Consider the following 26,450-nt stretch of genomic DNA (forward strand, 5'->3'; position numbering starts at 1 on the left):
TTTAAGGGGACAAGGTGCAAGTTGTTTTCCTTATTAACGATTTGATAGAATTCAATTGTGAGTTGTTTTCTATGGTACGATTTTGGTACAATTGATAGAAATCAAGGAGTGAGTTGCTTTCTATGTTATATTGATAGAAATCAAGGAGTGAGTTGCTTTCTATGTTATATTTATAAAATTCAAGTGTGATTTCTATGGTACGATTTTGGTACGATTGATAGAAACCAAGCAGTGAGTTGTTTTCTATGTTTCGTTTAAAAGGAACCAAGGTGTATGTTGTTTTCCTTTATTTCGATTTGACAGGAAATCAAAGCGTGAGTTGTTTTCCTTATTTCTGGTGTGAGTTGTGTTAACTGTTTTGAGTTACTCATACGGGCTTGCAAAATCTTACCGGGTTATTTGTTGTGTGGCAACCCGGTGCACCATTCAAACAGTGTAGGGGTTAATCCTGCAGGTCAGGAAAATCGTGGCTGAAGTTGGGGTTGCATACTTGCAGCGAAACGGTAGGAAGCCAATCTTGTGACTTTACCGTTATTTTGGACTTCCGTTGTAGTAAGCTCTGAGGAGCATTTACGTTTTATCTTGTTGTTGACAATTTAATTCTTAAGCTTATGTAATATATGACTCTGTGGTGTGGGTCAATATTGACATAGTAGGTTCAGGGCATCAATATGTGTGTAGTTAAAGGGAAAAAGTTTCCAGGTATTTTATATTGATGGCTGAACGATCGTGCATGTATAATTATGAGATTATATATCCATTTTTATTTGTGTTAAAAATCAGGGGCGTGACATTGGTGGTGGTGGAGATCTAGAAGTATAAGAATTGGGGGTGGTCTGGAATGGGTTCTCGGACCGAGCTTAATTTTCCTTACTTTCTTGCCCGAGCTAAGGCAAGGGCAAAGATAGGGTAGGTAGGGGCTTCGACGATCTCGACCATAGAGTCTGGGCTCTTACCTCGGTTTCTTTCCTTCTTTGTTCTTTTGGACTATTTTAGTTAATTAACATTTTTTTGTTTTGCACAAGCATGCAAAATTGTTCCTCTTTTATGTCAATATGGCAAGCCTCCTTTGATTTCTTGTGTTGTCTCGATGCATTGGTGAGTTGACTACAGTCCACTGTGAGCTCATGTATTGGTGAATTAGTTGTGTATTTTTTTGTTTTCTTTTTTTCACACTTATTGAATAAATATGCTATCAAGTCTGAAATGATTTTATTTAGTAAGGATTTTCTCCCTGTAGGTTGAAAATGCATAGCAGTCTGCTCTTTTGGGAGTCTAAGCTCTAATATAAGTAATTTTTTTTCAATGACTCGGTGTAGTCGGAGAATATATGAATTTCATTCAGTCAAACAACAGTATAAGGAATTAAATTCCAGAGAGTGGGTAACTAAAATTCCTCAATATGTGTAGTGTCTTTTAGAAAATTAAATGATAGAGAGCCACTTGACAATTGTTGGAACGAAAAAAATTTATGTCCAAGAAATTTTAGAATTTTAATCCTCTCCATTGTAACGTAAATGCATAGTTTACTTTGGCTTGAATGCTATGTAAAAACAAACAAAACAAAACAAGAGAATTTCCTACTTTTCAAGGTAACAAACTCTTTTTTTATAATTCTATAATTCTTTCAAAAACAAACAAAACAAACGTTTCTTCGTTTGTGAAAGTTACAACCAGATTCTAGAATGTATGCTATTAACAAACATGCCAACTCTATTCAACAATATTAGTTTAAATGAATGACTATTTAACATTTTCAACTCATCTATTTTGAAACACCGAACCCTCAAAGTACGATCAATTTTATTGTAGGGTGATTTAAACATAACGTATCACGTTTACATAGAATTATACTTTTTAGATATTTAGTTGCATGTCATTCGTTGTTAATCCCAGCAAAGTTGATTGTATACATGCATTGCCAACTCGAGTGAGATTATCAGAAGGCTACGAGGAACTAAGTGTCTATTTTATTATTGTCTAGTAAACCTGATCCTTTGGAGAACATTTACAATGGTATATTATTAGCAATAGCAAGGACTATTTCTTTTACCTTCTTTCTAAACTAGTCCAAGTATATTAATAACATTTTCCCTTAATTTTTCTTTTTTACAGGGTCTACTTTCGCTACTTACCTCTGTGTTGATTTCATGGATTGTTGCTTCACCTAGATTTGGCAATGGGCTATGTTATGGCCAAAATCGTACTCTTAACGTACTTGATTTTGGTGCCTCTGGTGATGGCATAGCAGATGATACTGAAGTAACTAACTATGCTTTCATTAAACTCATCCTACATGTTATTATGTTGTTTTTGTTTTGTTCTTTGTTTTTTTTGTTTTTTTTTGCAATGAAACACATTAATTTAGAGTCACATATTACATATATTAGTATAATTAACGATTGACACATTACGTATAATTATCGATTGACACATTACGACTTGTGTTTTAAGTGAGTAACATTTTCATTACCTTTTGTACAACTCGTGAACACATGATATTTATGCTAATTGCATTTCTAATTTATATACAGGCTTTCTTAAATGCATGGAAGACACTTTGCGAGACTGGCCAAACCCTAAACATCCCCGCAGGGAAGACCTTTGTAGTCAAACCTCTTCAACTTGTAGGTCCATGCAAATCCAATAACGTTGGAATTCAGGTAATTAAAGTGTGTGATTGGTATCTTTGTTGTAATAATGTTCACACGGTCACCAATGACCCATCCTTAGATTTAATATCATGATTGGCATTTAAAGAATAAATTTTAAATATTTTAATCTCAACGCTTAAAATCAAATCCAAATGTGAGTGACCACAAAATTATTGGTCACTTGATAACAACGATGTGCTCATCATGGATCTTTATTCAAGTAATTATTTATTCTCAAAATTAAATTGCATGAATAATTTTTTTATGATCCCTTGTATCAGATTGATGGGAATATTGTCGGTCCATCCACTCTTAGCGAATGGGCAGACGCGTGCAAAATCGGACAATGTTGGCTATGCTTTCTAAACGTGAAGGGCCTCGTCATCAAGGGGGAAGGACTTATAAATGGCAATGGTCCAATTTGGTGGAAACAAGAAACCCAATCCATAAATGTAATAAGTCTATAATTTCCTAGTAGAAACCCAATCCATAAAAATTAAATCTTAGAGCTAAATTAACAAATTGATGTGCCATATTATAAAACAATATATGCCCATAATGGTACCACTGTCTGATAAAACTGTATAGATTCTATCTGCAATTGCATGATATGCATTCACCATTTTGCTGTTATTTCTGTTGAAAACAAAAATGATTGAATGTTTGGTTTATTTGTTTATATCAGGACACTGACATGACTTGCAAACCACCTACGGTAATATTTTTTCTTCATAAATTATTGTGAACTTAGTTTTGGAGTTGTTAAGAATTATTGTAATAATATGTTTCTTTCTTGCAGGCTTTAAACTTCCACAAATGCGACCAACTTCAATTATCTGGATTTACTTCCCGTGATAGTCCGAGAGCCCATATATTTATACATAGCAGCAATGGTGTACGTATCTCAAACATTCACTTGAGTGCACCGGAAAAAAGCCCGAATACTGATGGCATTGACATCTCTTTATCAAGCCAAGTGACCATACAAGACTCTTTCATCGGAACTGGTAATTCAAGTTGAAGTTACTCTGATTCTCCTCTTTATTGAATTAATAAGCTAACTCAACTTAGATTATTATTTTGTTATTTCAATTAATTACTACAGGTGATGATTGCATTGCAATTAAGGGAGGCTCCTCTTTTGTAAACATAACTCATGTAACATGCGGACCAGGTCATGGCTTCAGGTAGCTAAAACTCCAGCCTCTTTTGTTGGTTATATTGGAAAGAATCGAACCTCTTGACCTAACCTAATCCTAAATGTAATGTCCCTTGAAAAAACAATGAGAATTATTTATTACATGTTTCTGATTTTAACCCTGTGTGTTTTCTCTAGTGTGGGTAGTTTAGGGCAAGATCCAGCTACTACAGATAATGTCGAACAAGTACACTTTCAGAATTGTATCTGCAACAAATCTACAAACTGTGCAAGAATCAAAACATGGATGGTACGTAATTCTATCAAATTCTTAATTACAAATCTCGTAGACATATTCTATATGTTTCTTTCTGAATATTTCTTCATTGTTTTACTTAAAGGGTGGATCTGGATATGCTCGGGCGATTTTCTTCAGACAAATGATCCTTGAACAGTCACAAAATCCTATTATAATTGACCAACACTACTGCAATGGCGGACATAATTGCCCAGCTAAGGTAAAAGTTTCATATAGAGAAATGCTTGATTAAATTGGAATTAAATAATGTAAATAATTAATTTTAAAAATATATAATTTTATATAATTGTTGATATGATCAAATGGTAAAATTCTCCTCTTTTTCCATTGTAAGTAAGATATTTTTTTTTCAATCTGATCATATATAGTTACCGTTCGTCTAAAATAAAAATGAAGCAAGGAATTTGTGTAGTTTCTTAAAGTAGCAGAACAATACATTCCTTAATTGGTCATTTACCACTGAAGAACGCTAGTGGAATGATCTGAATATCTGATTGAAAAACTAAAACTAGAAGATCCCAATTGGAAACGTACATGTTATACGGGGTACATGCATGTATTAGATATATGCATGTTCACTGCATAAAGCAAGAACTCATGTAAGGAAACATTTTGTATGAAAGAGGGTTTTAGTATCTATAAGTTATCCTAGCTTTCATTTTGATGGTAAACTATCACAAACCATCACAAGTAATGATTGAGTTGCAGATCATCTCATGCTTTTTTTTTTTTTTTTTCTTTTGTTATGAACAGACGGGAGCAGTGAAAGTTAGCAATGTAACATTCAGTGGCATTACCGGAACTTCAGCAAGTGAGCAAGCAATCACACTGGATTGCTCCGACTTGGGTTGTACCGATATCTTGATGGATCATGTCAACATAACCTCCGCATCCGGATTGCCACTTCGTTCTGTGTGCAACAAGGCCAGTGGGAAAGCTAGTTTTACTTCACCTCCGATTCCATGCCTGTCGTCTAATGGATCTTTGTCATCAGTGATTGCACCAATCTCGGTCAACTTATTAAGGCCAAACCATTCTTATTTGAGTTATTTTGGAATTCATGCCCATAAAACAATCAAAGCTTAACTATACTACTAAATTTGAGGGTCATAGCCTAATATTTGAAACAGAGGGGCATCTTTTTTAAGTTTAATCTAAGAGTATAGTTTGTAGGAATGCAATTATGATTCCTGAACTTCATGTGTAGATGAACCAGAATGGTCATCTACCATATTTATATCCGTTGTATATTTCTTATGAGGGTTAACCTCTAGTAATAAAATGTTCAGTTCTGACCAAAAAAGAAATCTAATAGTATAGTTTTTCTTCTAGTTGGTCAGCCAATTAATATATTATACCCGCTGTAAAAATAATTTTGATGCCATCAATAGTACAAGTGTTACTCTAATATTGAACTACTTTTGTGCATCGATATATAAAGAAATTTTCAAAACTTTATTGATTACTGAACCTTAACCATAGAGAAAAGAGTAATGCTATGTGAACCGTCTTTTTGGGTACCACTTACAACACAAATCTCAACTAGTTTCATTAAATGATGTGGTCGTGCCACATTAACTACCGTAAAAGATGGGATGCAGGTGGTAACTAGCATTATTCTAGAGAAAAAAATAATTCTATGCCAACCACTTTTTTGGGTACCACATGTATCCCACTTTATGTGGCAGCTGATGTAATAAAAAACCCTACCTATCGCAAAATATAATTAAATCGTTGTTGTATCACATCAGCTGCCACATAAAGTGAAATGCATTTGGTATCTAAACAAATGATTTACTTAGTATTATTGTTGGAGTTGCTCTAAGAGTGTGTTTACTAACCTTGCTTCGAATTGAGAAGCAGTTGTAGAGAGAAAAGCTAGGAAAATGATGAAAATGAAGTGAATGCAATTTACAGATTCCTCTTATATGTCATTGATCCAACAAATTTTAATCATTTTTTTTTTTGGATGACAATGAAACTCCCCACCCCACTCTTGATGTCAGTGAGATTTGAACTCATGACCTCCACGGTGTTAATTAGGCTTGCTAACCAATAGCCCACGGCTCACCAACCATCATCTTCACTGTAAAGAAAATATTGCATAGTTTTAATGGGTGAGAATAGGGTGCAAATTTCTTTTGCACACGTAACCCTTTAAAAAAGGCTGCAAATTTAATTGTGGAGGACCACTGTTGTATACCAAAAGATCAGCAAGCATAGAGTACTGACACCCCGATTTTATGGGATTGAGCCCATGCCTTTCCTTTCCACCTCAACCACTCTTCTCCTATAAATACCAATCTTTTACAAGCAGAAAGAGGGGACTTCAACACTCTCCCAAAGCTATGTCAAAATGCATAGTCGCTTCTGACAGGATGATCCGCTTTGAGCAAGCGCATAATTTAACCCTGAAATGTCATTAGTAGTACGTAATAAATAGGGATCGTTCTATTCCGGGGATTGAGGGTACACCTGTCATTGTCAAAAAATTAAACAATTAAAATTAAAACTAAGTATAATATTCACAAAGATATTCACAACTATAAACATTGTACACGAAAAGGGGGGATTTTGTTTTTGGTTTTTTCGAAAATAAAACTAAGTTAACAAAACAATTAAAATGCAAAAACATAAAAATACGAATGGAATGAGAGAACAAAGATCAAAATCGAAACATATGATTAAAATTGACTCAAACCCTAATATTGTTCATCTAAGTCATGAGAAAGGAGTCGATCATGTGAAACGTTCGAAAGCAAACAATTCCCATTTTTTACTTTTCAATGCTAATTAACCTAAGCGAAAGCACCTAGATTAATCCTATCAAACATGCAATCAAACCCTAGAAAGCTAGTCAATCATGTCATGTTTAACGCATTACACATAGAGAAAGGCTATCAACTCAAGTGTACAACTTAGTATGGAAAAGTCCACCTAATTGCAATCCTCGTTAATTAAATTCGATCTTTGTACAAAACCTTTACTACTTTGATTCAAGTTTACACAAAACGAAAAGTCGATTTCATGTTCTTAAACCTAGCACCAATTATATCGAAACCCTAAGTGTTTGCAACCACATAAGATTAAAATACAAAAGTTATCTATAACGCAAATTTAATTAAACAAACCCACATAAGCAACTCTCGAATCACAATAATATGAATCTGAAAATTCTCAATTAATCATAAAAATTCCAGAAATTAATATTTGTTCAAACACATATGTCAACTAGTTCATAACCAACAAAATTCAAAGCAAAGGTTACAAAGGAGAATCGGATTACACCGTGAGATGGAGATGGTGATGAACGATTGATTGATGTTGTGGTCTCTTGAATCTCGAAAGCAAGCTTCAAGGTTGGAGATGGATGATGGATGATCACGGCTATGCTTCTTCTCCCTTGGCCTTGCTTGAACTCATGGAGATGACTAGAGGATGGAGAAACTCACAGCTATGCTAAGAAGATTTTCTGATTTTTTTCTAAAGTGTAAATTGTATGGGGGAGAGGAACCCTTGACGTTGAGAAAGGGGGAGTTTTATATAGGAGCATGGCTAGGGTTCACAAAGCAATCAGAATTTTCCACAGAGCTTCAACCAATGATAATTCGCCAAGTAAGCTTGTGATGTGGTCCAACCAATCATAGAATGCCAAGTAAGCCTTGTGATGTGTTCCAACCAATCATAATTCTCTAAAATACCTCCCTAATATTTAATTGCCGAATTTCCTTGAAATTATTCTGATTTTCTTCATGAATTTCGGCCAACATTCCTTTAGGGAATTTAGGGATGAATCTAGACGCCTTTTTAGCTTTTCCTTGGTGCACACATATTTTCCTTCCATAAATATCTCCCTTGAATCTCTCTTGGCGTCATCTCCTTGATTATTTCTGATTTTCACGTTGGCAATCACACCAAATTATTCCTCCAACAATATTTCTTTCCATAAAAGTCTCCCAAGAAAATCTCTCCTTCAAATCCTCAATCAATCATCTTCAATTCCCACGTTGTCACCTTGTTTTTCCTTAAGTATTACACGGCAAATTTAATCCCCAAGGAAAATATATTTTCCTTTTTTTAATAAAACTCTTCCTTGATTCTCTCCTTGCCATGTCATCTTCATGAAACTTCTCGTTCCATTTATGAACTCAATTCTGCTTATTTATTCCAAAAACCTGAAAATAGAAGCTTTCTAAAATAAGAAATGGAAACTTTCTTAAACTAAAATGGAAACTTTCTAAAAATGAAAAATAGAAACTACAAAACGGAAACTTTCTACAATTAGGAACTTTCCCATTCGAAGAATGGAAACTTTCCTAAACAGAGTTTTATTAAGGAAATAATGCAGAAAATATAGGGAAATAACAGTTAAAATGTCGCATTAAAATGCTCCTACCACAGGACCCGCCCCGGATTTCACCCTGAAATCCGAAGTGGCCCTGCGGGGCCTACCTTAGAAGAAATTCTACCAAAAATTTGGCGAAACTTCCCCTAAAATGGGCTACCCAAAACCTGTAGAAAGCATTTACACTTCTAAATCAAATCATCCTTATGCTTTTGGAGCCACCCTGCTCCCCAACTCAACATCAATCTCCAATTCACAAAACATAAACCTCAACTTGAAAAACATAAATCCCATAGGTAATCAGAGCAATTCTAATAGAAAGGTAAATAAGGACAACCTAACTCAAAGGCAAACGCGGAACCATGCTGTTGACTATGCCTCAACTCCGTGTACGCCCGACCTCACTAATTCGCCTGCAAACTGGGCATTTGAAACCAAAGGGCCCAGGGGAAAGTATTGAAAACACGTTAGTGTGAGTGGACAAAAATAAGCAATTTTAAACAAAAGAGATTTTATACTTTCCCACATTTAATTTATTAAAAAAAATCTCCCGATGCATGCACTGATTTAGAAAACGAAACAAAAGGAGTTCCGCTCAAGAAAACCGACTAGCCCCGCTAGTCCCAAACAACTGAAAGGAAGGATGGAAACTCCGATACTCAACAGAATAAGACCAGCCCCGCTGGTTAAACGGAAATCAGACTAGGCCCCGCTAGTCAAGTAATGATAGGATATGGGGAAAAAAATATCACCATACGGGTAATGGAGCCTCCCAGGCTCTACCTACCCTCGACTGCCACTCACACATAGATTGTGCGAGGAGGAGAACTAATAACCTCGACTTCCACTCACACATAGATTGTGTGAGGAGGAGAACATTACCTTGACTGCCACCCACGTGAGGAGGAGAATACGTCACCTCTACTGCCACTCACCAACACAAAGTAAGTGAGGAGGAGAATAAGCTACCTCAACTGCCACTCACCAACACAAAGTCGGTGAGGAGGAGACCTAATCACATGACCCGCGTATGGTGAGGAAAAATCATCGAAAACCAGTAAATCCATGTAGCTTCCCCACATTTCTCACGAGATAGAAACCATGTATTCAACGACGTGACCCCGCACGCCAAAATTACTCTCAATCTCAAAATAAATAAGTGAGAAATAGAAATAAATCGACGACGTATCCCACACGCCCAAAATATTCTCAAATCCGTAAAGGAAACCAGAAATTAGTATAAGCAAATCCTATTTCCAAAAATCTCTCAAAATCTCCAAGAAACCAACCAAATCCAAAATCTTTAATTAGGCATTCCCGATGCCAAAACCGAAAGTCAATAAATAATTTAGAAAATCCAACTCCATCGAAACTCATCTCGAGAATCTTCCAGGAACTTAAATCGCCAATTAGAAATATACTTAATTCCGGAAAATTACCTCGGAAATAATTCGTCGAAAATCAACGTCAATTATAAATTCGAATCCGAGCATAACAAATTAATATCCGAAATTCACAACCGGTAAAAATCATAAATACTTCATGAAAATCATTATTGAAAGCAAATCCACGAGATAAATCGAAATCAAATTCCGAAATCAATTCATATGCTCGGAAAGTAATATGTTAATTAAATAAAGCATTAATTCAAGAAAATAAATGCATGCATCATTACTTAAAACAACTTAGAATTACATATGCACGCGCTCGGTTTAACGTTCTCTACAACTTTCATGAAGAACATTTTCTCAAATTTTGACCCGAACAAAAAGTCAACTTTTAGGGCCACTAAAAGTATCGAAACAAAGTAAAAAGTGAAAGTAATTGTTGTTTACTGTCCAAATGACTAGTAAACTGGTAAATTGAGGTACGAGACGTTACAGCTTCTCTCTTTCTCTATTGACATGTCAACTTCATTCTTATGTCAAAATGCTTAAGCAATATTCTTTCCTCTCCAATCTCCATAAATGTTCAAACACACTTATCTAACTTAGGCATCGGAGTGTGTTTAGCCGGCCTTAGGCTGGTCCTCCGATAACCTTCCATCTCTTCACATTTGCAGGTCCTTTCTATAGAGGTCTGCCAACTCGAGGCAGTGGATGCCCAACATTAGGTAGAGGATATTGTACGCCCAAGCCAAAGTGGATGCTTAAGAGGAGGTTGATATACGCCCAAGTCCCAGATTGGACACCCAAGTCACAGATTGGACACCCAAGTCACAGATTGGATGCCCAATGTCAATTGGAGGAATCCCGTGACGTAAGGTGAAAGGAGCCCGAGACCAAACTATCAGCTTCACCCAACGAGAGAGTTGTTATGATGAACCTCCTCCAACTTCAAATGGTGGATGCCCAACGTCATGAAGAAGACGATATAAGCCCGAGCTAGACTATCAGTTTCACCAATAAAGGAGAATGGAGGCCCAACACCAGGTGAAGGAAGCCCGAGGCGAGGCTACCAGTTTCACCCAACCAAGGAGCATGGAGGCCAAACATCAGGTGAAGGAAGCCCGAGGCGTGGCTACCAGTTTCACCCAACCAAGGAGCATGGAGGCCCAACATCAGGTGAAGGAAGCCCGAGGAGAGGCTATCAGTTTCACCCAACAAGGGAGCTGGACACCCAACGTCAAGTGGAGGAAGCCCAAGGCGAGTTTATCAGTTTCATCCTAGAAGGGAGTAGACAACAAACGATCTTACTTCTATCTATTCTAAAGAAGGAATGATAAAGGCCTTCCTGCCTCACTCAAGAAGAAAAGAGCGGTGTCCAAGGCCAAGTTTCCAATCTTACTCAAGGAGGTCAAAGGAAGAGGACCATCGAGGTCTTACTTCAGTAGTTTGGTTACAAGAGGTGGACGACCAAGACTAGGCACAGGACCACCAGAGCATACCTTCAGTCACAAGTGGACGACCAAGGCTACTCACGTAGTCAAACTAATTGAAGGAAAAGATAGGCCCACTTGAAGAAAACAACCCCACCACTTTATACTTGGATTTCAACGGAACTTCCGTTGACTCATTGATGCCGAAATTGGCATCAACAAGGGTTTTGACGTCTGTGTTGTTTATATTTCAAGGGAAAATGTCTATTTACCCAAATTTGAGCCACACTAACCCCATTTACCCAAACATCTTACAAGATTGCCCACTTGCCCAACAAATTACATATTTTTGCTCTAATACCAAATTAAATTTTTTATATATTATTTTTGGGACAATTTTTCCCTCGCTCTCTTTGTTAATTAGAGAGAGAGACTTCGCGGGACTCCGGTCGCCGGCCGTGGGACTCCAATCACCGGTCACCTAAATCCGGTGACCAGCCACGAGAATCCGATCATCGACAGCTGGAATTCGGCAATCGGTGACCTGAGTCTGGCGTTAAGTTTTATTGCCCCCCAATGATACCTTATAAAATTTTTATTGCCCCCCAATAAAATTTTATTTGGGGGTAATAAAAGTCTCTGATGACCACTTTGCAAACTTCCCGCAACCTCTGAAATGGTGACCGGAGTCCAACCTTCTGTTTTATTGCCCCCCCACCCCCTAAAATAATCTTTCTATTACCCCCCAATAATATCCAATAAACATTTTATTGCCCCCCAATAAACTTTATTGCCCCCAATAAAAATTTATTGGGGGTAATAAAAGTCTCCTGCAACCTCCGGCCGGTGCCCAGAGTCCAACGACTGGTGGCCGGATTCGGGTAGCCGGTGACTGAATTTTGATAGGAGCATTTTGATGCGATGTTTTAATAGTTATTTCCTCATATTTTACTTTGTTATTTCCTTAAATAAATCAATTTTAATAAAGTTTCTATTTTTAGGTACCAAAGAGCAAATGGAGAAGAAATGAGCTTAAAGGCAAATGACAAGTAAGGGAACGTTGAGAATGACATAGGCAAGGCACGAGGGCTGCAAAATAAGCTGAAATGAAGCTTTCCTAGTCCAGCTAGGAAATCCTGGTCAGACTAGGAAACCCAATCAAAGTAGGAATCCTGGGTCAACTAGGAAACATGTTCGGAGAAATGAAGAAAAATGCAGAGTCCTAGTTGGACTAGGAAACCTACTCCTGCCAGGAAAAAGAATCCTAATGACACAAGGAGTCCTAGTTGAACTAGGAAAGCAAAAGAAGATTTCGGAAGGTTCAAGAACATTTCATGTGAAGAGTCCACGTTGGACTAGGAGTCCTGATGATGACAATAAGATACCTGGGTGGACTAGGAGAGCCCAAGAACAAGCTCAAAATGTCCTCTACAAAGGCGATATGGATTGGGAGTTATTTTTGACAAGAAAACATGGTTAAAAATCAAATTTGGAGTCCGTATTAGAGATAGACTGATTTTGGCCGAATTTCAAGTATATATCTGGATAATGACATCTCAATTAAATCCTAAATGCATGTAGACATGATTGTGGCCAAAGGGAGACTTCTACAGATAATGAAGGAGAATTTCAAAGGATTACAACATGCAGAAAGGTTGAAAACAGGTCCAGATACATTCTTTGAAGTCCACATTTCATTCTTGGCTGAAATTGAGGAGATAAATCATAAAATAATCATATATATTTTTGCATTTTGGAGGCTTCCCATTGGTTGGATGACACATGAAGGATGACGTGGAATTATCTGATTGGCTAATGATGTGTGGATGAATCAGATAATTCCTAGAAATTAAATGATGTGTGGAATTATCTGACTGAGCTCATTACCGAGAAATGCAGAGAGAGAGAGAGTGATGAAAGAGGACTCATGGATTGGAAAAGAGTGGGATCAGAAGCGGGATTGTTGGCGGCATTGGAGTCTCTGGCGCTGTTTGATAAGGTTCTCAGATAGAAATCCCACTCGCGGTTGTCTCTGTCCGCCATTTTCTTCTCAAAATCAAAAATCCAAAGCGTGCTTCTTGCTTCGCCGGAACAAATCCAACTAGTTTTCCTACCATAAATTGAGAACGAAGCTCGAAAATCAGAAGTGGAACTGGCAATAACACCGACTTGTATTTGGACGACAGGTCGTTTAAAATTGTGATTTAATTTCGAGCCGTCAGATAAAAATAGTTATTAAAAAAAAATTAACAGTGTCACAGTATTCCGATAGATTTCTAGACTCAAGGACTAATCCATTGACGCATGTAAAATGCTACAACTGTGCATTGCAGCACAATGGCCTAGCTACTTTGACAACTTCTTGAGTCGAATGTGGGTAAATAACTAAATCATGAAATTCTCAACCACTAGACCACTTACAGTGGTTCAATCCAGGATTTAAGAGTAAATAATTACAAAATTCTCAATAGCCTGGTGATCGCGTGATCATGACCCGTTAGTTTAGACTAGTGTTCACCAAAACACTAGGTTTAAGATTAAAATATTTAAAATTCATTTAAATCTCAATCTTTAATATTTTTTTCATTTGTTTTCTTAAAGGGAGAATCTGTATGTGCTGGGGCCATTTTCTTCAAATAAATGACCATTAAACAGTCACAAAATTATAGGTGGTTTGTTTTTATGTGTCACAATAGTTCTCTTACTACAACTTTTTAATCTATATAGTCGAATGCAGCAGAAAGATATGTAATGGTCATCTTGGCATGCATTAATGAAATCCACATTTCTTTCAAAAAAAAATCTATTATGATTCACCAACACTACTATGATCGTGCATTTTGTTCAATTTTTTTCTTCTATTATGCATAGATCTTCTTCTTTTTTTCAATTGTAACTAATTTTTTTCATCAAACAAATAATAATTCGTTTTCATCTATAAAAAAAAAAAAAAAAAAAAAAAACCAAAGCAAGGATTAATATGTGTATTTTCTTATAGTGGCATAAAACAACATATTCCTTAATTGGTCATTAGGGTTTCATGTTGTATATTTCATACAAGAATTTCCGCCAGAGCTTTAGGCTCTAGCTTGGTTGTGATGACCTGGATTTCTGTTATGTAATTTTGGTAATTAATAATGGATCAGTTGTACGAATAATTGTTTTTGTGCTTTATTCGTAGGTTGTATGTGAAGTGGAATGGTTTTCGTACGTGTAATTATTCGAATTTCACAGTTTAGGGGGTCGTGTGAAGTTTGACTTTTTATACGTCGGGATTCTTGGAAAACTTCCTACACGAAAGTTGTAGAGAGCGTCGATACGAGTTCGTGGACATGTGGAATGCGGGAATTGGAGTTCGTATGAGAAAGTTATGGCCATTGGAAGAAGTTTCCATTTTAGTATAAATAGAGAAAAATCAGAATTTCTTTCATAATTTCAAGTTTCCATTTCCGGAATCCTTTTTTTTCTCCCTCTTTTCTCTCTCGGTCGATACCTTCAGTGTCTGAGTTTTCCATCTGACCCGACCCGAACCCAGCGACCTGACCCGGCTTTTCTAGCTAACTGCGGCGGTCTCTTGTCGTGAAACTTGATCAGCTGGTTCGCCTCCTCCGTCCGGTCGTCCCTGTGGTGTTCTCTAGCGACGATATCCACCGTGTGCGGTGCAGAAAGGCGGAGCAAGGTGGTATTTTCGGACCCGACCGGAAAACGTAGCTCCGGCGACCGTACGGCTTCAAGTTTCCTTCCTTGGCTTCGTGGGGGTCTTCTGAGTCGACCTATGGTGTTCTTTTGGATCAATTTACGTGGAAATCGGTTTAACTCAGTTTGAGCAAAAATCCAAAGCTTGTGAGGTAGTTTTCGATCCTTTATGCTTGTTTTCTGACTTCGAGCTAGTTATGAGAATTCACAAGCATGCTTAGATGAAGCTTTTTGATGTTGGGAGTTTTGGGAAATATTGAGTTTTGGCCGGTGGAGGTGCGCCACCGCCTGTGGCGGAGATCTGGTGGCTTTCCGGCCATTTAGGGAACTGTTTTTGGTGTTATATATGTTCTACTCGTTGATACGAGCGTTTCGATATATAATATGCAAATTTTGGAGTTCGTATGGAATTGTTATGATTTTTGCAGTTTCATATCGATCGATTTATTCGATCCGTGAGGATTCGAACGTCCGATCGACTTGTGGGTTGCTCACATCGATCGTCGACGTATTCGAGAGGCTTTGGGAGGTCTCGGACGTGGTTTTGCCTCGATTGGCGCCACCTTGGGGATTTTAGTTCAAAACAGAGGTTTCGAACTTAGATCAAATGTGAATCGTTACTAAGTTGGAACTGTATGTGATTAGGTACTTGACGAAGTATTTGGACGGTTATTTCGTGGATTGGCTGCTTTGTGCTTTATTGAAGACGCAGCGGGAGTTCGAGGTGAGTAATCTCACGAAGTTCATTCACGAACGGGCTTACCATATTGTTTTGAGAGTTATTTAGTAACTGCAAACTATAGTTGGTATTAGTAGGCATTCCTGAGCGGATGACTACATATATATATTTATGTGAAATATATATGTTTTGGTGGTTTGTGGATTTATGAAAACAATATGCATGAATTGATGCTCTTTATTGTTTTGTGTTATGGCTTTTCGGAAAACAATGATTGTGGAAATGATTGATTTCGATTGTTTTGAAAAGTGTTGAGATTCGTGTAACATTTTGGGTCCAATGCGACTCCTTAAATGCTTTATTCCAAGGGACTGAAAAGTTCGAGGAACGAAGGTCTTTGACCTTGGACAGAATATCAGGTAATCACGTCTTTGGCCGGACGAGTGGTTACGTTTTAGTTAGAGCTCTAGTCTGTCTGCCATATAGGTAATTCATGGGATAACGGGAACTGGTTATTGATAACTCATGACATTACGGGTTTTTAAGGGGACAAGGTGCAAGTTGTTTTCCTTATTAACGATTTGATAGAATTCAATTGTGAGTTGTTTTCTATGGTACGATTTTGGTACAATTGATAGAAATCAAGGAGTGAGTTGCTTTCTATGTTATATTGATAGAAATCAAGGAGTGAGTTGCTTTCTATGTTATATTTATAAAATTCAAGTGTGATTTCTATGGTACGATTTTGGTACGATTGATAGAAACCAAGCAGTGAGTTGTTTTCTATGTTTCGTTTAAAAGGAACCAAGGTGTATGTTGTTTTCCTTTATTTCGATTTGACAGGAAATCAAAGCGTGAGTTGTTTTCCTTATTTCTGGTGTGAGTTGTGTTAACTGTTTTGAGTTACTCATACGGGCTTGCAAAATCTTACCGGGTTATTTGTTGTGTGGCAACCCGGTGCACCATTCAAACGGTGTAGGGGTTAATCTGCAGGTCAGGAAAATCGTGGCTGAAGTTGGGGTTGCATACTTGCAGCGAAACGGTAGGAAGCCAATCTTGTGACTTTACCGTTATTTTGGACTTCCGTTGTAGTAAGCTCTGAGGAGCATTTACGTTTTATCTTGTTGTTGACAATTTAATTCTTAAGCTTATGTAATATATGACTCTGTGGTGTGGGTCAATATTGACATAGTAGGTTCAGGGCATCAATATGTGTGTAGTTAAAGGGAAAAAGTTTCCAGGTATTTTATATTGATGACTGAACGATCGCGCATGTATAATTATGAGATTATATATCCATTTTTATTTGTGTTAAAAATCAGGGGCGTGACATTGGTGGTGGTGGAGATCTAGAAGTATAAGAATTGGGGGTGGTCTGGAATGGGTTCTCGGACCGAGCTTAATTTTCCTTACTTTCTTGCCCGAGCTAAGGCAAGGGCAAAGATAGGGTAGGTAGGGGCTTCGACGATCTCGACCATAGAGTCTGGGCTCTTACCTCGGTTTCTTTCCTTCTTTGTTCTTTTGGACTATTTTAGTTAATTAACATTTTTTCTTTTGCACAAGCATGCAAAATTGTTCCTCTTTTATGTCAATATGGCAAGCCTCCTTTGATTTCTTGTGTTGTCTCGATGCATTGGTGAGTTGACTACAGTCCACTGTGACCTCATGTATTGGTGAATTAGTTGTGTATTTTTTTGTTTTTCTTTTTTTCACACTTATTGAATAAATATGCTATCAAGTCTGAAATGATTTTATTTAGTAAGGATTTTCTCCCTGTAGGTTGAAAATGCATAGCAGTCTGCTCTTTTGGGAGTCTAAGCTCTAATATAAGTAATTTTTTTTTCAATGACTCGGTGTAGTCGGAGAATATATGAATTTCATTCGGTCAAACAACAGTATAAGGAATTAAATTCCAGAGAGTGGGTAACTAAAATTCCTCAATATGTGTAGTGTCTTTTAGAAAATTAAATGATAGAGAGCCACTTGACAATTGTTGGAACGAAAAAAAATTTATGTCCAAGAAATTTTAGAATTTTAATCCTCTCCATTGTAACGTAAATGCATAGTTTACTTTGGCTTGAATGCTATGTAAAAACAAACAAAACAAAACAAGAGAATTTCCTACTTTTCAAGGTAACAAACTTTTTTTTTATAATTCTATAATTCTTTCAAAAACAAACAAAACAAATGTTTCTTCGTTTGTGAAAGTTACAACCAGATTCTAGAATGTATGCTATTAACAAACATGCCAACTCTATTCAACAATATTAGTTTAAATGAACGACTATTTAACATTTTCAACTCATCTATTTTGAAACACCGAACCCTCAAAGTACGATCAATTTTATTGTAGGGTGATTTAAACATAACGTATCACGTTTACATAGAATTATACTTTTTAGATATTTAGTTGCATGTCATTCGTTGTTAATCCCAGCAAAGTTGATTGTATACATGCATTGCCAACTCGAGTGAGATTATCAGAAGGCTACGAGGAACTAAGTGTCTATTGTATTATTGTCTAGTAAACCTGATCCTTTGGAGAACATTTACAATGGTATATTATTAGCAATAGCAAGGACTATTTCTTTTACCTTCTTTCTAAACTAGTCCAAGTATATTAATAACATTTTCCCTTAATTTTTCTTTTTTACAGGGTCTACTTTCGCTACTTACCTCTGTGTTGATTTCATGGATTGTTGCTTCACCTAGATTTGGCAATGGGCTATGTTATGGCCAAAATCGTACTCTTAACGTACTTGATTTTGGTGCCTCTGGTGATGGCATAGCAGATGATACTGAAGTAACTAACTATGCTTTCATTAAACTCATCCTACATGTTATTATGTTGTTTTTGTTTTGTTCTTTGTTTTTTTTGTTTTTTTTTGCAATGAAACACATTAATTTAGAGTCACATATTACATATATTAGTATAATTAACGATTGACACATTACGTATAATTATCGATTGACACATTACGACTTGTGTTTTAAGTGAGTAACATTTTCATTACCTTTTGTACAACTCGTGAACACATGATATTTATGCTAATTGCATTTCTAATTTATATACAGGCTTTCTTAAATGCATGGAAGACACTTTGCGAGACTGGCCAAACCCTAAACATCCCCGCAGGGAAGACCTTTGTAGTCAAACCTCTTCAACTTGTAGGTCCATGCAAATCCAATAACGTTGGAATTCAGGTAATTAAAGTGTGTGATTGGTATCTTTGTTGTAATAATGTTCACACGGTCACCAATGACCCATCCTTAGATTTAATATCATGATTGGCATTTAAAGAATAAATTTTAAATATTTTAATCTCAACGCTTAAAATCAAATCCAAATGTGAGTGACCACAAAATTATTGGTCACTTGATAACAACGATGTGCTCATCATGGATCTTTATTCAAGTAATTATTTATTCTCAAAATTAAATTGCATGAATAATTTTTTATGATCCCTTGTATCAGATTGATGGGAATATTGTCGGTCCATCCACTCTTAGCGAATGGGCAGACGCGTGCAAAATCGGACAATGTTGGCTATGCTTTCTAAACGTGAAGGGCCTCGTCATCAAGGGGGAAGGACTTATAAATGGCAATGGTCCAATTTGGTGGAAACAAGAAACCCAATCCATAAATGTAATAAGTCTATAATTTCCTAGTAGAAACCCAATCCATAAAAATTAAATCTTAGAGCTAAATTAACAAATTGATGTGCCATATTATAAAACAATATATGCCCATAATGGTACCACTGTCTGATAAAACTGTATAGATTCTATCTGCAATTGCATGATATGCATTCACCATTTTGCTGTTATTTCTGTTGAAAACAAAAATGATTGAATGTTTGGTTTATTTGTTTATATCAGGACACTGACATGACTTGCAAACCACCTACGGTAATATTTTTTCTTCATAAATTATTGTGAACTTAGTTTTGGAGTTGTTAAGAATTATTGTAATAATATGTTTCTTTCTTGCAGGCTTTAAACTTCCACAAATGCGACCAACTTCAATTATTTGGATTTACTTCCCGTGATAGTCCGAGAGCCCATATATTTATACATAGCAGCAATGGTGTACGTATCTCAAACATTCACTTGAGTGCACCGGAAAAAAGCCCGAATACTGATGGCATTGACATCTCTTTATCAAGCCAAGTGACCATACAAGACTCTTTCATCGGAACTGGTAATTCAAGTTGAAGTTACTCTGATTCTCCTCTTTATTGAATTAATAAGCTAGCTCAACTTAGATTATTATTTTGTTATTTCAATTAATTACTACAGGTGATGATTGCATTGCAATTAAGGGAGGCTCCTCTTTTGTAAACATAACTCATGTAACATGCGGACCAGGTCATGGCTTCAGGTAGCTAAAACTCCAGCCTCTTTTGTTGGTTATATTGGAAAGAATCGAACCTCTTGACCTAACCTAATCCTAAATGTAATGTCCCTTGAAAAACAATGAGAATTATTTATTACATGTTTCTGATTTTAACCCTGTGTGTTTTCTCTAGTGTGGGTAGTTTAGGGCAAGATCCAGCTACTACAGATAATGTCGAACAAGTACACTTTCAGAATTGTATCTGCAACAAATCTACAAACTGTGCAAGAATCAAAACATGGATGGTACGTAATTCTATCAAATTCTTAATTACAAATCTCGTAGACATATTCTATATGTTTCTTTCTGAATATTTCTTCATTGTTTTACTTAAAGGGTGGATCTGGATATGCTCGGGCGATTTTCTTCAGACAAATGATCCTTGAACAGTCACAAAATCCTATTATAATTGACCAACACTACTGCAATGGCGGACATAATTGCCCAGCTAAGGTAAAAGTTTCATATAGAGAAATGCTTGATTAAATTGGAATTAAATAATGTAAATAATTAATTTTAAAAATATATAATTTTATATAATTGTTGATATGATCAAATGGTAAAATTCTCCTCTTTTTCCATTGTAAGTAAGATATTTTTTTTTCAATCTGATCATATATAGTTACCGTTCGTCTAAAATAAAAATGAAGCAAGGAATTTGTGTAGTTTCTTAAAGTAGCAGAACAATACATTCCTTAATTGGTCATTTACCACTAAAGAACGCTAGTGGAATGATCTGAATATCTGATTGAAAAACTAAAACTAGAAGATCCCAATTGGAAACGTACATGTTATACGGGGTACATGCATGTATTAGATATATGCATGTTCACTGCATAAAGCAAGAACTCATATAAGGAAACATTTTGTATGAAAGAGGGTTTTAGTATCTATAAGTCATCCTAGCTTTCATTTTGATGGTAAACTATCACAAACCATCACAAGTAATGATTGAGTTGCAGATCATCTCATGTTTTTTTTTTTTTCTTTTGTTATGAACAGACGGGAGCAGTGAAAGTTAGCAATGTAACATTCAGTGGCATTACCGGAACTTCAGCAAGTGAGCAAGCAATCACACTGGATTGCTCCGACTTGGGTTGTACCGATATCTTGATGGATCATGTCAACATAACCTCCGCATCCGGATTGCCACTTCGTTCTGTGTGCAACAAGGCCAGTGGGAAAGCTAGTTTTACTTCACCTCCGATTCCATGCCTGTCGTCGAATGGATCTTTGTCATCAGTGATTGCACCGATCTCGGTCAACTTATTAAGGCCAAACCATTCTTATTTGAGTTATTTTGGAATTCATGCCCATAAAACAATCAAAGCTTAACTATACTACTAAATTTGAGGGTCATAGCCTAATATTTGAAACAGAGGGGCATCTTTTTTAAGTTTAATCTAAGAGTATAGTTTGTAGGAATGCAATTATGATTCCTGAACTTCATGTGTAGATGAACCAGAATGGTCATCTACCATATTTATATCCGTTGTATATTTCTTATGAGGGTTAACCTCTAGTAGTAAAATGTTCAGTTCTGACTAAAAAAGAAATCTAATAGTATAGTTTTCTTCTAGTTGGTCAGCCAATTAATATATTATACCCAACTGTAAAAATAATTTTGATGCCATCAATAGTACAAGTGTTACTCTAATATTAAACTACTTTTGTTCATCGATATATAAAGAAATTTTCAAAAATTTATTGATTACTGAATCTTAACCATAGAGAAAAGAGTAATGTTAGGTGAACCATCTTTTTGGGTGCCACATTCAACCCACCTTATCAGGTGGCTAATACGTACAACACAAATCTCAAGTAGCTAGTTTGATTAAATGATGTGGTGGTGCCACATTAACTACCGTAAAAGGTGGGATGCAGGTGGTAACTAGCCTTATTCTAGAGAAAAAAATAATTCTATGCCAACCACCTTTTTGGGTACCAGTATCTCACCTTATGTGGCAGCTGATGTAATAAAAAACTCAACCTATCGCAGAATATAATTAAATCGTTGTTGTGTCACATCAGCTGCCACATAAAGTGAAATGCATTTGGTATCTAAACAAATGATTTACCTAGTATTATTGTTGGAGTTGCTCTAAGAGTGTGTTTACTAACCTTGCTTCGAATTGAGAAGCAGTTGTAGAGAAAAAAACTAGGTAAAATGATAGCTAAATTTATAAGCTATTGATTTTCCTTATTCTCCTGCAAATATGTCAATTGTAATATAGGGAAATAAGGGTCTCCCGCAGAGGATTAAGTTAAACTAAATGCTTCAACAAAAGTCACAAAACGCGACTGCAGTTCCTACTGAACAGAAGTCGAAAAACAAACTAAAAACCTAACCAAAACAACCCAGAAAAATATGAAAATTTACAGAGATGTAATAGACACACAAAGCGTCCAGCACACAAAATTTGGAAATTTTTAGAGTTCGTTTACTATGAGAATAAAATACGTCAAAACAGAGAACAGAAAGAAAAACGAAACTGGAACAGATTTGAGATTGGTTGATATCAAGATGATGAAACTAGCTAGGAAGGAAGTATCCACCTCCAACAATCACACACAACACACTTTGTCCAATTTACTTCCAATTGACTTAGTTGAAGACACTCATATTGGCTCGGTACGCTTGAACACAACCTATTACTCTTTCTTACTTTGTACGCTAGGCAGGAAGTGCTCTACACCTAGACTATTCCCAAGCAATGCAACCTAAAGGTATGCTTATTAGATTAAACATGCAGAGATCATTAAGTTTGAAAATAGTTTGAGCAATCACTAGGCATCGCAAATAACTTAGAGCCTTGCTAAACCTAGGGTTTTGTTTACTTGCTAGTGAAAACTACCAATTACTTCTCTAGACAATTTGAGGAATCCAACTATTGATCCAGGCATCAAACAATCAAAGTATTAGAACCCTAGCATGCATACTAAGTAGGCCTCCAAAGCACACAAACATAGAATTCATCAATGAGAAATCGGTAAACAAAACCTCAATTTTATTAATTGGAAAACAAATTGAATATCAAAGCATGTTATGGATCATGTCTAGGGGTTTCAACTGCCCCCTAACTACTGAAAATTTAGTTACACATAATGGGAATAAAAAAAAAAACACAAAATAATGAAAAAGGGAGGAAGAAGAAGAGAGAGAGAGCTGCTGCAGATTGATCTCCTTTTATATGCTTAGAGGTTAGGAAATCCAAAACCTAAAAGAATTAGGGTTCACGTGCTTAGGTGGAGTTTTCCTATTGGCGTTTGAACTTGATGACTCGTTCTAACCATTCACATCGTGCCATTTGTCCATCATGAGTCGGAATATGAAGCACAAACTCGTCCTCGGGCTTCTTGGTGTGATTTGGGCCTCGAAACATAAATTCCCGTCCAACCTCAGATTCACGCGCAGCCTGACCTCTTGTACTAAATCGGCCATAACTTTCTCTAGAAAAATGATATTGATAAGCCGTAAAAAGATCTGGAAACTAGACATCCAAGGCTTTCCATCAATATAAATATAATCATCTGGATCATTGTGAGATGGTCTCAGTGATCTGTCGAAGTTGACTGATATGCACAGGCAGATTTGCTGATTTTGCTTTTTAATCCCTCTTTTACTTCTTTTCTCCTTCTTTGCTCCAAGATACCTATAAAACAAATAAACAACGTAAATAACTAGAAAATACACTAAACTAACAAAGAAAGTATGGAGATTAACGCTATTAAAATCGCACAAATATGCTCTTATCATAAAAGATGAAAATGAAGTGAATGCAAGTTACATATTCCTCTTATATGTCATTGATCCAACAAATTTTAATCATTTTTTTTTGGATGACAATGAAACTCCCCACCCTACTCTTGATGTCAGTGAGATTTGAACTCATGACCTCCACGGTGTTAATTAGGCTAGCTAACCAATAGCCCACGGCTCACCAACCATCATCTTTATTCACTATACCACAAAGTTAATCAGACAACTGTCGAACGACTGTTGTCTGAATAAAAAACCTGCTGTTGTCTAGTAGCCTGATGTCTGATTGACTTTATTTAGACAACTGTCGATAACAGTTGTCTGTTTCTCAGTCACACAACACATATAAGTAAATATTTGTTGTCTGAATTTATCCAAAATCTAATGTGTGTTGACTTAGACAACAGCTTGTTATTTTGGTGTTGAGTGAAATTACTTTAGGACAACTATTTCCTGAATATTGTGTTGTGTCTGATGAATCTCCAACAACAACAATATGTGAATGTTGTTGTCTGAAATGAACCTTAGACTACACATACTTTTTTTCTGTTGTCTGAAATGTCTTTAAGATAACAGGTTGCTAGATGTAAATGTTGTCTGAAAGCATTTAAGATAACAGTGTGTTGGATGCATCTGTTGTCTTGAATGAACCTCAGACAACACGTAATTTTTGTTTCTGTTGTCTGAAGTTCATTTAAGATAACATGTTGTTGGATGATAATGTTGTCTGAAATTCCATTAAGATAACAATGTGTTGGATGCATGTGTTGTCTTGAATAAAACTCAGACATCAGTGATAGTTTGGTTATGTCGTTGCAAGGAATTGCACGAATTGCACACAATGTCTCCTTTATTAAAACTGTTGTCTGAATGTTCCTCATACAATAGATATTATGTGTTCGTAAATTTATGTGTTGTCTGATGATATTGCACTACCACAGTTAATAGCCTTATATATGTTGTTTGAATTGAATAAGCACAACTAATTTCTGGAAATAGGCAAATATGAAATACAAATTAGTTCAAATGTCATTTACTGGCACATCATTGTCATACATTGCCAAAACACACCGAAACTACAAATAGGGTACCCAATTGTATGAAGTATTTATTACATATCAATTCAAAGTACTAGCTATTTCTTACATATCAATTCAAAGTACTAGCTATTCATGTCCAACCAAAACGTAACCACAAACTTTGAAGAAGCTGAAATCCCCAAACTGAACTAATTCTCTAAGTCTCTGTACTGTTTCCTTGAAATAAGAGAGAGCAAATTTTAGTCTTGAGAAACCAAGTATAGTAAGGTATAATAAATTTTCATTCAGATATGCATTGAAGAACCAGATGCATTCTTGAAAGAAAAGTAACTAACAACTGAAAACCAGATATACTGTTACCTTCTTAATTGGAGCAAGCTCCAAAAGTTCTTTTAGTGAAGATACCATCCCTTGGACATTGAGCTTGGGTATAGCCAAGCCAAAGTCGAGGTAGACCTGTATGTGAAAATGCTTATCATCCTCAATGACCTGCCAATTTACATTCAATGCCTAAAAGACTATTTTAATTCAACGAAACTGCAAATATCACCTGGGGATAAACAGAGGCTAGATATGATGCTTCCTTTGAAAACGGGTAGGATGCATGTAAAAGAACAATGCGGCTTTTAGAAAATCTCTTGGCCTCAAGCACAGCCCGGAGATGAAGGGGATTGGATAACCTCAAGTCCAAATCTTTGTCGCCAAAACTAGTTACAGGTCAAAAGTGTCAATCAATTATATCCAAAGAACATACAACTTTGAACAATCACAGAAGCATACAGCTCACCTATAAACTTTTGCATCCTAGTTGAAAATAGGTTGTAGAATTAGTACTAGTACTTAGAATCATAAAATTTGGTTTGCAACTCCTAAAAATGGATAAGCCTGTGAATCTATTTCCTTCACATTTCATTTCAGCATTAGTGTTTTTCTAAAATTGACCCAAGTTTCTAACATGAAAGAATTAATCAGCTAACAAGAGAAGTATTCCTTCAAATAAACAAAAAAAAAAAAATCCAGATTTTTCTATTATATTAGCAGTAATCATTCCAACAATGCAAAACCAATTTGATAATTGCAATACTCTCCATTACCCTGTATGTATCTGCATTGGCAAGTCAAAAAGTAGAGCAACCTCCAAACTACGAGTGAAAATATAGTCGATAAAACTTTTATTTGATATATGAACAGGCTTTATAGCTGCAGAGACAGAATAATTAGCATACATTCCGGTTAACAAAGATAAAACATCATCTAAATGCAGTACTCACCCTGTATGACCTCAGAAAGACCTTCCTCAACATCTTTCCTAGTGACATGTGTACTAATTTCCAGACCGCTGCGATATGCAGCTATACTTTTCAAGCCAAAAATCTTATCAGCAAATGTAGCATAGGTGTTAAGAAAATCAACTCAACCGGGGAGTTTATTTTTATATCATTCTAGGAAAAAGTTACAGAAAAAAATATACCATAAGCTAAATGAAAGGATATGACTTCAACTTTCCAACAAATGCTTCAGTGAACACATCCAATGTCCAAGAAGATCCACCCGGCAACTTCTAAAAGAAACACAAAACAACAAAAACTCGAAAATGAGTATCAC

At 36.2% G+C, this 26,450-nt stretch overlaps 1 protein-coding gene across 2 annotated transcripts; it reads right to left on the minus strand.

Annotated features, from left to right (window-relative positions):
* Positions 1-24,951: 24,951 nt before the first annotated feature.
* On the minus strand, positions 24,952-26,233 carry LOC112198897 (protein fluG-like). 2 transcript variants are annotated; one of them, XM_024339992.2, is made up of 4 exons: positions 25,940-26,015; positions 25,396-25,552; positions 25,206-25,301; positions 24,952-25,061 (listed from the first exon to the last, which is right to left on the minus strand). In XM_024339992.2, the coding sequence occupies exons 1-4, from the start codon at positions 25,954-25,956 to the stop codon at positions 24,972-24,974; spliced, it is 360 nt and encodes a 119-aa protein (XP_024195760.2). In that variant the 5' UTR covers positions 25,957-26,015; the 3' UTR covers positions 24,952-24,971. The 2 variants fall into 2 exon arrangements, 1 of the variants encoding a protein (XP_024195760.2); XR_005809164.1 differs by lacking the exons at positions 24,952-25,061; positions 25,940-26,015 and adding an exon at positions 26,117-26,233 and having other exon boundaries at positions 25,094-25,301.
* Positions 26,234-26,450: the final 217 nt, after the last annotated feature.

This window comes from Rosa chinensis, chromosome 4 (assembly GCF_002994745.2).
Source record: "Rosa chinensis cultivar Old Blush chromosome 4, RchiOBHm-V2, whole genome shotgun sequence".
Lineage (NCBI taxonomy): Eukaryota > Viridiplantae > Streptophyta > Magnoliopsida > Rosales > Rosaceae > Rosa > Rosa chinensis.

Coding starts and splice junctions, on each gene's coding strand:
- LOC112198897 (XM_024339992.2), bottom strand. Junction 25,302..25,395: donor TAGCCTCTGTTTATCCCCAG/GTGATATTTGCA, acceptor TTTCACATACAG/GTCTACCTCGACTTTGGCTT. Junction 25,062..25,205: donor AGCTTGCTCCAATTAAGAAG/GTAACAGTATAT, acceptor TCTTATTTCAAG/GAAACAGTACAGAGACTTAG.